This window comes from Pristiophorus japonicus, chromosome 7, assembly GCF_044704955.1.
Source record: "Pristiophorus japonicus isolate sPriJap1 chromosome 7, sPriJap1.hap1, whole genome shotgun sequence".
Taxonomy (NCBI): domain Eukaryota; kingdom Metazoa; phylum Chordata; class Chondrichthyes; family Pristiophoridae; genus Pristiophorus; species Pristiophorus japonicus.
Window position 1 is genome coordinate 194,810,180 of NC_091983.1, and position 14,862 is coordinate 194,825,041.

At 44.2% G+C, this 14,862-nt stretch overlaps 1 protein-coding gene across 4 annotated transcripts in view; it reads right to left on the minus strand.

The window, feature by feature from the left end:
- Positions 1 to 225: 225 nt before the first annotated feature.
- Positions 226 to 14,862, minus strand: part of ak9 (adenylate kinase 9) — a 702,269-nt gene continuing 687,632 nt past the window's right edge. For all 4 annotated transcript variants that reach the window (XM_070885675.1, XM_070885673.1, XM_070885672.1 and 1 more), the window contains 2 exons: positions 11,807 to 11,921; positions 226 to 1,010 (listed from right to left, as the gene is read on the minus strand). In XM_070885675.1, the coding sequence (XP_070741776.1) occupies positions 799 to 1,010; positions 11,807 to 11,921 (327 nt within the window). In that variant the 3' untranslated portion in view covers positions 226 to 798. The remainder of the gene's footprint in view (positions 1,011 to 11,806; positions 11,922 to 14,862) is intronic.

Sequence of the window (14,862 nt, forward strand, 5' to 3'; positions counted from 1 at the left end):
GTCCTCCTTTCTTGTTCCCTGCAGTCCACAATACGTCCAGCTGCATACATATACTTATTTAACTTCCTACAGAAATTACCAATGTTTTCATTATTTTCTCCGCAGAAACACATATGCATTGAATTAGTTTTTATTGTCATCTGCACATAAAGATATACCAACAGCTACTAGTATATCTTTTATTTCAAGTGAATACCAATTCTTAATTCTAAATGTAACTTTTAACTTCTAACAAAATAATAAATCAGAATAAAGCAATAAAATGTGAAAAACTTTAGAAGTAATAATGCAACAGCACACTGAATAATAAGCAGGATTGTATACTAGGGTGATGCAATAATGAAACACATGGGTGTGTCAATTCATTATTCTTTTAGTAATAAAGTTTTATGACTGTAATTCTCAGCAAAGTAAGTTCTAAATCTGAGCTGGATCATCACAGGCAGAGAGTATGTATTTAAGTACAGAAATGGAGGGGGGTGAGGGGGGAACAAAACACACATCACTAGGCTGCTCTTATACACCTCCTAAGGGCTAATGAGACAATGGAACTGATAAGATGCCTGGTAACCATGCCTATCCACTTTCGTGGCTGGGCAAAAGTTCATGCCATGGAGACAATAAACATAAAGCAACATTGTAGACTATTATAAAACGAGATATAAAAAATCTATCATTAACAGTGTAGTATTTGCCCCTTATTGAAGAACCGACAGAAATTTTAGAACTCAAAAATTTACTGACTAAAGTATGGTTCAATCTGATAAATTGTGACACATTCAATAAAGACAAATCTCCCTAAGGAACATTAGTTAATGTAGGTTCCACATGTTTGAGTGCTAGAAATGTTTGTAATTTGTGATCAAAGTCAACAGGTCTGTCTTTGGGTTCTTTATACTTTCTGGTCATCTTTGATCCAAGGTAACGGATAAGTTCACAGTGTTCCTCATATTGCTCCAGCTTCTTTTTGAATTTATTTTTCACATAGTCATAGCTTTTTGGATTGTACGCTGGAAACAGAAACAATTACATGTAAAATTATTTCTCTTCCTATAAATCAACAATAAGCAGTTACACCAGATTTTTACATAACACATTTGTTTTAAAATTGTAATGTTGAATCATAATAGGAAATGCAATTGGAGCAGTCCTGGAGCCAAGACTGAATAATGTAACACCCACCTACAGAAAATATTTGAAACTTGTATGTGATAGAAGAACATTTTTAGACTTGTTGTACCTATGGAAACAGAACTATTCTGCAACGTTATGAATAATTTATTCGCCACTTTTCACAAGTTGGCTCCTGGATTAAAGATTGGCTGAAGACCTGTTGTATGTAACAAAATAATTTTAACTTTTGCACTGTGGTTGTCGCACACAACAATGAGTTATGTCACCAAGCAACAGAATAAAGAATATTGCTTACAAATATCAGAGAAAAACTACAAGCTTCCAGAAACAGGTGTAAAGGTTTTGAGTTTAAGTTTATAGAATCATGCTAAACTTTCCACTTCACATCGCTGGACTAGTGCCCACATATCGCCCAAAAAGGCCTGCTATCGCCCATTTTGACTCAAAAATGGAAAGTTGGGCCGGCACAGCGCCGGAAAATTGACGTCCCAACTTTCGGCTCACATTGCCGAGGTGACCGCTGTGGTGATCGCCCGCACATTGCCCATCCCAACTTTCGGCACATCACCGGGCTAATCGCTCGCCGAGAACATCACCGGAGAATAGTTGCTTTTTCTTGGCCTTCCTCACAGAGCTCGGCACTACGGACGTCATTTTGAACATCGCAGGAAGAGAGGAGGCTGCTTAAACAGGGGCTTAGATAGTTTGTGAATTATTTAAGGGCCTTTTAAAGATAGATCCACTCACAATTAGATGTTTTATTATATTTATATTAATAAGTGATGTTTTATCCTTACTTGGTCTGGCATGGCCATTATTTTACAACAGTTGCATTCATGTTTTTAGAAGACACTGCACAACAATTGTAAAGTGAAAGAAAATTGTTTTAATAAAGCAACAGCTCTTGAACGTTATTTTTAAATAACAAAAATAAAAACATCCTCCCACATCCCACCCTCCCCAACCACTCCCCACTCTCCCCAACCACCCCAACCACTCCCCACCCTCCCCAACAACTCCCCACTCTCCCCAATCACCCCAACCACTCCCCACCCTCCCCAACCACTCCCCACTCTCCCCAACCAACCCAACCACTCCCCACCCTCCCCAACCACTCCCCACCCTCCCCAACCACTCCCCACCCTCCCACACCCCACCCACCCCAACCACTCCCCACCCTCCCCAACCACTCCCCACTCTCCCCAACCAACCCAACCACTCCCCACCCTCCCCAACCACTCCCCACCCTCCCACACCCCACCCACCCCAACCACTCCCCACCCTCCCCAACCACTCCCCACCTCCCCAACCACTCCCCACCCTCCCACACCCCACCCTCCCCAACCACTCCCCACCTCCCCAACCACTCCCCACCCTCCCACACCCCACCCTCCCCAACCACTCCCCACCCTCCCCAACCACTCCCCACCCTCCCCAACCACTCCCCACCCTCCCACACCCCACCCACCCCAACCACTCCCCACCCTCCCCAACCACTCCCCACCTCCCCAACCACTCCCCACCCTCCCACACCCCACCCTCCCCAACCACTCCCCACCTCCCCAACCACTCCCCACCCTCCCACACCCCACCCTCCCCAACCACTCCCCACCCTCCCCAACCACTCCCCACCCTTCCCAACCACTCCCCACCCTCCCCAACCACTCCCCACCCTCCCACACCCCACCCTCCCCAACCACTCCCCACCCTTCCCAACCACTCCCCACCCTCCCACACCCCACCCTCCCCACCCACCCCAACCACTCCCCACCCTCCCACACCCCACCCACCCCAACCACTCCCCACCCTCCCCAACCACTCCCCACCCACCCCAACCACTCCCCACCCTCCCACACCCACCCTCCCCAACCACTCCCCACCCTTCCCAACCACTCCCCACCCTCCCACACCCCACCCTCCCCAACCACTCCCCACCCACCCCAACCACTCCCCACCCTCCCACACCCCACCCTCCCCAACCACTCCCCACCCACCCCAACCACTTCCCACCCTCTCCAACCACTCCCCACCCTTCCCAACCACTCCCCACCCTCCCACACCCCACCCTCCCCAACCACTCCCCACCCTTCCCAACCACTCCCCACCCACCCCAACCACTCCCCACCCTCCCACACCCCACCCTCCCCAACCACTCCCCACCCACCCCAACCACACCCCACCCACCCCAACCACTCCCCACCCTCCCCAACCACTCCCCACCCTTCCCAACCACTCCCCACCCTCCCACACCCCACCCTCCCCAACCACTCCCCACCCTCCCACACCCCACCCTCCCCAACCACTCCCCACCCACCCCAACCACACCCCACCCACCCCAACCACTCCCCACCCTCCCCAACCACTCCCCACCCTTCCCAACCACTCCCCACCCTCCCACACCCCACCCTCCCCAACCACTTCCCACCCTCCCCAACCACTTCCCACCCTCCCACACCCCACCCTCCCCACCCACCCCAACCACTCCCCACCCTCCCACACCCCACCCTCCCCAACCACTTCCCACCCTCCCCAACCACTCTCCACCCACCCCAACCACTCCCCACCCTCCCATACCCCACCCACCCCAACCACTTCCCACCCTCCCCAACCACTCCCCACCCACCCCAACCACTCCCCACCCTCCCCAACAGTGAAACAACAAAAAAACACCAACAATAAACAATGTGAACAATATAAAAAAGATTGCACACCCCCTCCCTACCTGCGGCCACATTTCCCTCCAGATCCTGGCCCCCCCCCCCCGTCTCCTTAACTCATCCACCCGTTTTGGTCCCCAGGTACTGCTACGAAGCTGGCGTGCAGTGGGCAACAGCAAGATTTTGTGCGGTGGTGGGGGATGTGGTGGCACGATCGCCTGTTGGGGGACTGTTGGAGGGGAAGACCAAACAGGGGGTTTGCCTTCCAAGTCAGGAGGTGGTGCTTCCTCCGGACCCGCCTGTATGCTGGTACTTGTGGTCACCGGACCTTGGGTCCAGCACAGAAGGAGGCCATTCAGCCCGTCGCGCTTCAGCTAGAGCACCTCAGCTAGTCCCACTCCCCTGCCCTTTCCCCGTAGCCCTGCAAATATTTTTCCTTCGGATACTTATGTAACTCACTTTCAGGCAGTGCATTCCAGATCCCAACCACTTGCTGTATAAAAAGTTTTTTCTTACATTGCATTTGATTATTTTGTCAATCACATTAAATCTGTGTCCTCTAGTTCATGACCCTTCTGCCTATGGGAACAGTTTCTCTCTATCTACTCTGTCTAGACCCCTCATGATTTTGAACACCTCTATCAAATCTCCTCGCAATCTACTCTGCTCCAAGGAGAACAACCTCAGCTTCTCCAGTATATCATCGTAACTGAACTCCCCCATTCCTGGAATCATTCTCGTAAATCTTTTCTGCACCCTCTCTAAGGCCTTCACATCCCTCCTAAAGTGTGATGCTCAGAATTGGACACAGTACTCCAGTTGGGGCCGACCCAGTGTTTTATACAGGTTCATCATAATTTCCTTGCTTTTGTATTCTATACCTCTATTTATGAAGCCCAGGATCCCATAAGCCTTTTTAACTGCTTTCTCAACCTGCCCTGCCACCTTCAACGATTTGTGCACGCATACCTCCAGATCTCTCACTTCGTGCACCCCCTTTAGGATTGTACCATTGAGCTTGTATGTCCTCTCCTCATTCTTTCTACCAAAATGTATCACTCCTATTTCACCAGCCTGTCTATGTCTTCCTGAAGTCTATCACTCTCATCCTCACTGTTCACTATACTTCCAAGTTTTGTGTCATCTGCAAATTTTGAAATTGTGCCCTATACACACATGTTCAAGTCTTTAATATATATCAAGAAAAGCAGTGGTCCTAGGATCAACCCCAGAAGAACACTACTGTATACCTTCCTCCAGTCCAAAAAACAACCATTCACCACTACTTACTCTTTGTTTCCTGTCACTTAGCCAATTTCATATCCATGCTGCCACTGTCCCTTTAATTCCATGGGCTTCAACTTTGCTAGCAAGCCCATTATGTGGCACAGGTGGGCCTCCTGCTATACAAGCGCCTGGCCCGATTGGCCCGCACCGCGCATGCTTAGGGCACCACCCCTCCCCCATCCATCCGACTAGCACTCATAGAATGATAGAATGATAGAAAGTTACAGCACAGATGGAGGGCATTCGGTCCATCATGTCCATGCTGGCCGACAAAGGACTATCCAGCCTAATCCCACTTTCCAACTCTTGGTCCATAGCCTTGCAGATTACAGCACTTCAAGTGCATATCCAAGTACTTGTTAAATGCTGTGAGGGTTTTTGTTTTTACCACCCTTTCAGGCAATGAGTTCCAGACCCCCATCACCCTCTGGGTAATAAAAATTCTCCTCAAATCCTCTCTAAACCTCCTTCCACTTACTTTAAATCTATGCCCCCTGGTTATTGATCCCTCTGATAAGGGGGATAGGTCATAGAATCATAGAAGTTTACAGCATGGAAGGAGGCCATTTCGGCCAATAGTGTCCATGCCGGCCAACAAGAGGTTATCCAGTCTAATCCCGCTTTCCAGCTCTCGGTCTGTAACCCTGCATGTTACGGCACTTCAGGTACACATCCAAGTACTTTTTAAATGTGGTGAGGGTTTCTGCCTCTATCACCCTTTCAGACAGTGAGTTCCAGACTCCCACAACCCTCTGCGTGAAGAAATTTCCCCTCAAATCCCCTCTAAACCTTCTACCAATTACTTTAAATTTATGCCCCCTGGTTGATGACCCCTCTGCTAAGGGAAATTAGCCCTTTCTATCCATTATATCTAGGCCTCTCATAATTTTATACACCTCAATGGGGTCTCCCCTCAGCCTCCTCTGTTCCAATGAAAACAAATCAAGCCTATCTAATCTGTCCTCATAGCTAAGATTCTCCACTCCCGGCAACCTCCTCGTAAATCTCCTCTGTACCCTCTCCAGTGCAATCACATCCTTCCTGTAATGCGGTTACTAGAACTGCACAAAGTACTCCAGCTGTGGCCTAACCAGTGTTTTATACAGTTCAAGTATAACCCCCCCTGCTCTTGTATTCTATGCCTCGGCTAATAAAGGCAAGCATTCTGTATGCCGTCTTAACCACCTTATCTACCTGGCCTGCTACCTTCAGAGATATGGACATGCACACATGTTCCTCTACACTTCTCAGTATCCTACTATTTAATGTGTATTCCCTTTCCTTGTTAGCCCTCCCAAAATGCATTACCTCACACTTCTCTGGATTAAATTCCATTTGCCACTGTTCTGCCCACCTGACCAGTTCATTGATATCTTTCTGCAGTCCGCGCTTTCTTCTTATCAACCACACAGCCGATTTTAGTATCATCTGCAAACTTCTTAATCATACCCCCAACATTCAAGTCTAAATCATTGATATATACCACAAAAAGCAAGGGACCTAGTATTGAGCCCTGCGGAACCCCACTGGAAACATCCTTCTAGTCGCAAAAGCACCCATCAACTATTACTCTTAGCTTCCTGCCTCTAAGCCAATTTTGGATCCAACTTGCCACTTTGCCCTAGATTCCATGGGCTTTTACTTTTGTGACCAGTCTGCAATGTGGGACCTTGTCAAAAGCTTTGCTAAAATCCATATACACTACATTATACGCTTTGCCTTCATCGACCCTCCTGGTTACCTCCTCGAAAAATTCAATCAAGTTAGTCAGACACGACCTTCCCTTCGTATCCACTCGATCTAGGTCCCTCATAATTTGATGTAACTCAATTAGGTCTCCCTTCAGCCTCCTCTGTTCTGAAGGAAACAAACCCAGCCTACCCAATCTTTCCATATAGCTGAAATTCTCCAGTCAAGGCAACATCCTTGTAAATCTCCTCTGTACCCGCTCTAGTGCAATCGCATCTTTCCTGTAATGTGGTGACCAAAACTGTCTGCAGTACTCAAGCTGTGGCCTAACTAGTGTTTTATAGAGTTTAAACATAACCTCCCTGCTCTTATATTCTATGCCTCAGCTAATAAAGGCATGTATCCTGTATGCCTTCTTAACCACCTTATCTACCTGTCCTGCTACTTTCAGGGATCTGTGGACATGCACTCCAAGGTCCCTCAGTTCTTCTATACTTCTCAGTGTTCTACCATTTATTGTGTATTCCCTTGCCTTGTTAGGCCTCCCCAAATGCACTGCTTCACATGTCTCCAGATTGAATTCCATTTGCTACTGTCCTGCCTACTTGACCAGTCCATTGATATCTTCCTGCAGTCTACAGCTTTTTTCTTTATTATCAACTACATGGCCAATTTTTGTATCATCTGCAAACTTTTTAATCATACCCCCTACATTCAAGTCCAAATCATTGATATATATCACAAAAAGAAAGGGACTTAGGACCATGAGGAAACCCACTGGAAACAGCCTTCCGGTCACAACCATTACCCTTTGCTTCCTGCCTCTGAGCCAATTTTGGATCCAACTTGCCACTTGGCGTTGGATTCCATGAGCTTTTACGTTCATGACCAGTCTTCCATGTGGGACCTTATCAAAAGCCTTGCTAAAATCCATTTGGACTACATTAAATGTACTACCCTCATTGACCCTCCTTGTTACCTCCTCAGAAAATTCAATCAGACACGACCTCTTAACAAATCCATGCTGACTGTCCTTGATTAAGCCATGCCTTTCTAAATGAAGATTTATCCTGTCCCTCAGATTTTCTTCCAATAATTTTCCCACCACCGAGGCTAGGCTGACTGGTCTGTAATTATTCGATCTATCCCTTTTCTAAAAGCTTCTAAAAGCTTCACTACCGAGGTTAAACTGACTGGCCTGTAACATAAGAATTAGGAGCAGGAATAGGCCATTCGGTCCCTTGAGCCTGCTCCGCCATTCAATGAGATCATGGCTGATCTTCTACATTAACTCCACTTTAGTGCACTATCCCACATCCCTTGATTCCCTTAATATCCATAAATCTATCAATCTCTGTCTTGAATATGCTCAAAACTGAGCCTCCACAGCCCTCTGGGGTATAGAATTCCATAGATTCACTACTATCTCAGTGAAGAAGTTTCTCTTCATCTCAGTCCTAAATGGCTGGCCCCTTATTCTGAGACTGTGAGCTTTGGTTCTAGACTCCTCAGCCAGAGGAAATATCCTCTCTGCATCTATCCTGTCAAGCCCTGTAAGAATTTTGTATGTTTCAATGAGATCACCTCTCATTCTTCTAAACTCGAGAGAATTTAGGCCTAGTCTACTCAATCTCTCCTCATAGGACAATCCCCCCATCTTAAGAATCAGTCTGGTGAACCTACGTTGCACTCCTTCAATGACAAGTATATCCTTCCTCGGGTAAGCAGACCAAAACTGTACACAATGATCCAGTGTGGTCTCACCAGGGCCCTATATAATTGCAGTAAGATGTCTTTACTCTTATACTCAAATCCTCTTGTAATAAAGGCCAATATACCATTTGCTTTCTGAATTGCTTGCTTTGCCTGTATCTTAACTTTCAGTGATTTGTGTACAATGACACCCAGGTCCCTCTGAGCACCAACATTTCCCAATCTCTCACCGTTTAAAAAACTCTGTCTTTCTAATTTCATATTTCTCCACATTATATTCCATTTGCCATGTTCTTGCCCACTCACTTAGCCTGTCTATATCCCCTTGAAGTCTCTTTGCATCCTCTTCACAACTTACATTCCCACCTAGCTTTGTATCATTAGCAAACTTGGATATATTACATTTGCTCCCATCATCCAAATCATTGATACAGATTGTGAAGAGATGGGGCCCAAGCACCAATCCTGGCGGCACCCCACTGTCAACCCAAAAATGACCCGTTTATTCCTACTCTCTGTTTTCTGTCCGTTAACCAATCCTCAATCCATATTAGTATATTACCCCCAATCCTATAATTTTGTTCAATAACCTCTTGTGTGGCACCTTATCGATTGCCTTCTGAAAATCCAAATACACCACATCCACTGGTTCTCCCTTATTTATTCTGCTAGTCACAACTTCAAAAAACACTAACAGATTTGTCAAACATGATTTCCCTTTAATAAATCCACACTGACCCTGCCCAATCCTATTATAATTTTCTAAGTGCCCTGTTACCACGTCCTTAATAATAGATTCTAGCATTTTCCCTACTACTGATGTCAGGCTAACTGGTCTGTAGTTCCCCGTTTTCGCTCTCCTTTCTTTCCTAAATAGCGGGGTTATATCAGCTGCATTCTAATCTGCGGGAACCGTTCAAGAATCTTGGGAATTTTGGAAGATGACAATCAATGCATTCACTATCTCTATAGCCACCTCTTTCAAAACCCGAGGTTGTAGGCCATCAGGTCCGGGGGATTCATCAGCTTTCAGTCCCATTAATTTCTCCAGTACTATTTTTTTACTCATTCTAATTTCTTTCAGTTCCTCATTCTCGCTAGACCCTTGGTTTTCCACTATATAAATGCAAGTCTTTCTTTCTATTTCCAGGAAGTTTTTCGTGTTTTCTTCCTTGAAGACAGACACAATGTATTTGTTTAATTTCTCTGCCATTTCCTTATTCTCCATTATAATTTTTCCTGTCTCAGCCTGTAGGGGACCCACATTTACTGTGGCGATTTTTTTTCCTTTTTACATACCTATAGAAGCTTTTACAGTCTGTTTTTATGTCTCTCGCTAGTTTATTCTCATATTCTATTTTCCCTTTCTTTATCAATTTCTTGGTCCTCCTTTGCTGAATTCTAAAATCCTCCCAATCTTCAGGCTTACTATTCTTTTTGGCAACATTATAAACCTCTTCCTTTGATTTAATACTATTTTTTCTGTGGGATTTTTGTGCCTTAAAGGAATGTATATTTGTTGTAAATTATGTATTAATTCTTTAAATGCTAGCCATTGCTCGTCTACCATCATACCTTTTAATGTAGTTTCCCAATCTACCTTAGCCAACTCTCCCCTCATACCTACATATTTTTCTTTGTTTAGATTTAAGACCCTAGTTTCGGATTTAACGAAATCACTTTCAAACATAATGTAAAATTCTATTATATTATAGTCACTCTTCCCTATGGGCCCCTTTAGTACAAGGTTATTAATTAACCCTTTCTCATTGCACAATACCAGATCTAAAATAGCCTGTTCTCTAGTTGATTCCTCAACATACTGATCTAGAAAACCATGTTGTGTACATTCCATGAATTCGTCCTCCACACTATTACTGCAAATTTTGTTTGCCCATCAATATGTAGATTAAAGTCCCCCATGATTATTGTATTACCTTTGTTACATGCACCTCTAATTTCTTGATTTATACTTTGCCCTACATTACCACTACTGTTTGGGGGCCTATAAACAACTCCCACCAATGTTTTCTGCCCCTTGCTGTTTCTTAGTTCCACCAAACTGATTCTAATTCTTGATTTTCCTTTCTCTCTACTGTCTTTATTCCATCCTTTATTATCAGGGCTACCCCTCCTCCTTTTCCATTTTGCCTATCTCTTCTAAAAGCTAAGTATCCTGGAATATTTAGTTCTCAACCGTGGTCATTTTGCAACCACGTTTCCGTAATGGCTACTAGATCAAACCTCTTCATTTCTATCTGCGCTAATATTAATTTATCTATTTTGTTACGAATGCTTCGCACATTCAGATATAGTGCCTTTAGCTCTGACCTTTGTCTACTTTTCCCTGATGTCACCTTAGTCAGTAATGCCCTATTACCTTTGTTACTCTCTCTGTCCCTTCCCGACCCACTCTGCTTATTTTTACCCAAAACTCTGCTCTGTTCTATAGCCTTGACATTTCTCTTGCTGCTTTAAATGTACTTTTTCTTGAATCCTCCCACACCCCCCTTCATTAGTTTAAAGTTCTGTCTTCTGCCCGAGCTATTCGATTCGCCAGGACACTGGTTCCAGCCCAGTTCAAATGGAGCCCGTCCCAATGGAATAGCTCCCTCTTTCCCCAGTACTGGTGCCAGTGCCCCATGAAGCAAAACCCTTGCCTCCCACACCGCTCTTTGAGCCATGCATTTAACTTTCTAATCTGCTTATCCCTATACCAATTGACGCGTGGCGCAGGTAACAATCCAGAGATTATTACCTTTGAGGTTCTGCTTTTTAATTTGGAGCCTAACTCCTCAAACTCTTGCTGGGTTTATAGTTGCTGGGTTTATCTTTACACCCCTTTTTTGAACAAAAAATGAAATAATTAAAAAAAAATTGTGTTGGATTGTAGTGAATAAACTATTTTCTTAAGTTCTACCAGCATTAGAACATCTCTTGAGTAATTGTCTAATCCTTAAGTTGTTGATTGACTGCTACATCCCTCAATTACAGATATATCGCTCCACTTGTTTAACGTTTGTATGTCTTACTATCAATGTGTTTCATTGGTGAAGAATGGTTCCTCACAGCTTTGTTGACAACATATTGGGATCAGGTGTTTTATTTTTACATACAAGACATCTTACTACATGGTTTACCAGAAAGCTGCTGGGCAACTCTCAGATTTATAATGAATGGTTTCAATCACATTTCTTAGTATAAAATAGCAACCATCAAAAAATAGATTATGAAATCAAATTAACAATTTTAATCTCCAAGCTTGACATGAATATATACTCTTAAACTATGTAAAGTTTCCAATGATATCTAATACAGTTTATTACCTTTTAGATGATAAGAAATATAGAGAAGTGCAGATTTCTTCACACTTAAGAAGGGATATTTAGGCTTCAGACAACCTACAGCTGTCAATGCTTTAATTATTGATAGTGCAGCACCCTACAAAAGATCAGTTTTAGATAATAAATAGTTATACATCATTAGGTTTTCTGCTTGTACAGATCAAACATGTCACTGCACGCAGTAAGATTTCTTAAACAGTATAATTTTCATGCATCATGATGCATGATCATGATCAGACAGTTTTACTCCATATTAAAGCTCAGACCTATAGAAAGATATGCCTTTAGAAAAACTGAAGTCATTAAAGATGAACAACAGGAAATCTGTAGAAATGATTATAACACACATATACAACAGTGAATATCCTTATTATGTACTGGAAAGCAATCATCATGTACCAGTGACAGTTTTTTTATCTGACCGTAATACAAGTGAGAATTTAGTCACAATGCAGTGATCATGTCATCTTCATGTGTGACTTAAATATGAATAACAAATCATGGCAATTGCAACAACTTACATTTATATAGCACCATTAACATTGAAAAATCATCCCAAGTAACTTCACAGAAGAATTACCAAACAAAAATCGACATTGAGCCAAAGGAGATATTAGGAGGGGCCACTAAAAGCTTGGTCTAAGAAGTGGGCTTTAAGGAGGGTCTTAAAGGAGGAGAGAGAGGTGGAGAAGTGGAGAGATATCATGCAGGAATTGTAGGGTTTAGGGACTAGGCGGCTGACATCCGTCAATGGTGGGGGAAGGGAGTGGGAATGCACAAGGCCAGACATGGAGGAACAGGGAATTCTTGGAGGGCTGGAGAAGATTACAAAGATAGGAATGGTCAAGGCCAAGAATTGATTTGAACAATAAGGATGTGGCAGTCTATGTGATAGAGAGGATTATAGGGTCGGAAGTATAAGCTTGGAGTCAAATAGGAGCTTGAGGTTGCAAGCAAAAAGAAATTGTTGGCGATACTTTGACTACAATTGGATAGGTAGGAATGGAACCAAAAGAGGGGAGTCCAACTGAGCCAGTAAACAGAGAAGACATGTTGGAGAAGTTGGCATGGTTGACCATGTCAAAGGCTGCAGAGAGGTCAAAAAGGACAAGGAGAGATAGTGCAGCACAATCACAATGATGTCACTTGACCTTAATTAGAGCCAGTGCTGTGGCAGAGATGAAAACCTGATTGGAGAGATTCAAAAATAGAGTTGTGGGAAAGATGGGCAAATATTTGGGAGGTAATAACACAGTCAAAGATTTTAGAGGAAATGCGGTTGTAGATGGGGCAGTTGTTTGCAACGACAGAGAGGCTGAGGATGGATTTTTTGAGTGAGGAGAATGATTACCACCCTTGACCTCTCTGACCTTGAAAACTACTGCCCCATTTCCAACTGCCTTTCCTCTTCAAAGTTCTTGAACATATTATTGCCACCCAAACCTGGGCCTATCTTTCCTGCAATTTTATGTTTGAATCAGGTTTTCGCCTCTGCCAAAGCATTGAAGCGACCCTAATCAAAGTCACAAATGATTTGTGTGACTGTTGCCGACGTACACTATTCCTCCTCATCCTTCTTGACGTCTCTGCAGTTTTTGACATGGTCAACCACACCAACCTCCTACAATACCTTTTCACCATTGTCCTGCTCAGTAGGATTGCCCTCACTTGGTTCCACTCTTACCTATCCAGTCATAGCCGGACCACCTCCAGCAATTGATTCTCTTCCCACTGCTGAACAATTACCTCTGGAGTCCCCCATGGATTTGTCCTTGGTTTCCCTCCTCTTCCTGATCTAGATGTTGCCCATTGGTGACATCATTCGCAAACATTTGGTCATCCTCTACATGTACACTTATAAGAACCAGCTCTACCTTTCCACCACCTCTCTCAATTCATGCATTGCCTCTATGGTGGCAGACTGCCTGTACAATGTGAGTCTGTATAAGCCACATTGTCCTTCAGTTAAAAATTGGAAAGATTGAAGTCATCATTTTCAGCGACACCAAATATCCGTATACTTGCCAGTGTTTCTGCCACCCTCCCTAGGCATTGTCTGGACTGATCGCAATCGCAGTGTCCTATTCAACCCTAAGATGAGCTTCTGACCCCATATACTTCTCCATCACAAACACTGCCCACTTCCACCTCTATAATATCACCTGCCTCTGCTCTTTCCTCAGCCCATCTTAAAGAAGTCAAATGTTACAGGGCATTTAAAAAAAATCATAATATGATTAGGCAGAGCCAACATGGTTTTATGAAAGGGAAATCATGTTTAACAAAAATATGAGGGACAAAAAGAGGATATGAGAATAGAATGGCAGCTACATAAAAGGTAATCCAAAAGTCTTCTATAGGCATATAAATAGTAAGAGGAGGAGTGGGGCTGATTAGGGACCAAAATGGAGGCCTACGCATCGAGGCAGAGGATATGGCTGAGGCGCTAAATAAGTACTTTGCATGTGACTTTACAAAGGAAAAAGATGCTGCCATGGACATAGTGAAGGTCCTTCTAAGGCCCCGACCTGTGAGGGAACATCTGCGGCAGGTCGCGGCCTTAAAAGGAGCATACCACTCCAGGGAACAGCGCGAGCTGGTGCAGGAGGGCAACGGCAGTGAAGAGAGCGACTTTATTATTTAAAGTTATTATTTAAATGGAGAAAGATTGCAAAGTGCTGCAGTACAGCGGGACCTGAGGGTACTTGTGCATGAAACACAAAAGGATAGTATGCAGGTACAGCAAGTGATCAGGAAGGCCAATGGCAGCTCTGGAATGCTGCACTTGCCTGAGACCTGTCCTTATATACCTGTCTCTTGCAAGTGCACCCCTGGTGGTAAGATATGCTGGTGATTACAGGTCATATCTTATTACAGTCATGTATAGCATGTTAGGATACAGTTATATATAATAATGTAAGATACATGACAATCTTATTGAAACATATAAGATTATGAGGGGGCTTGACAAGGTGGATGCAGTGAGGATGTTTCCACTGATGGGGGAGACTAGAACTAGAGGGCATGATCTTAGAATA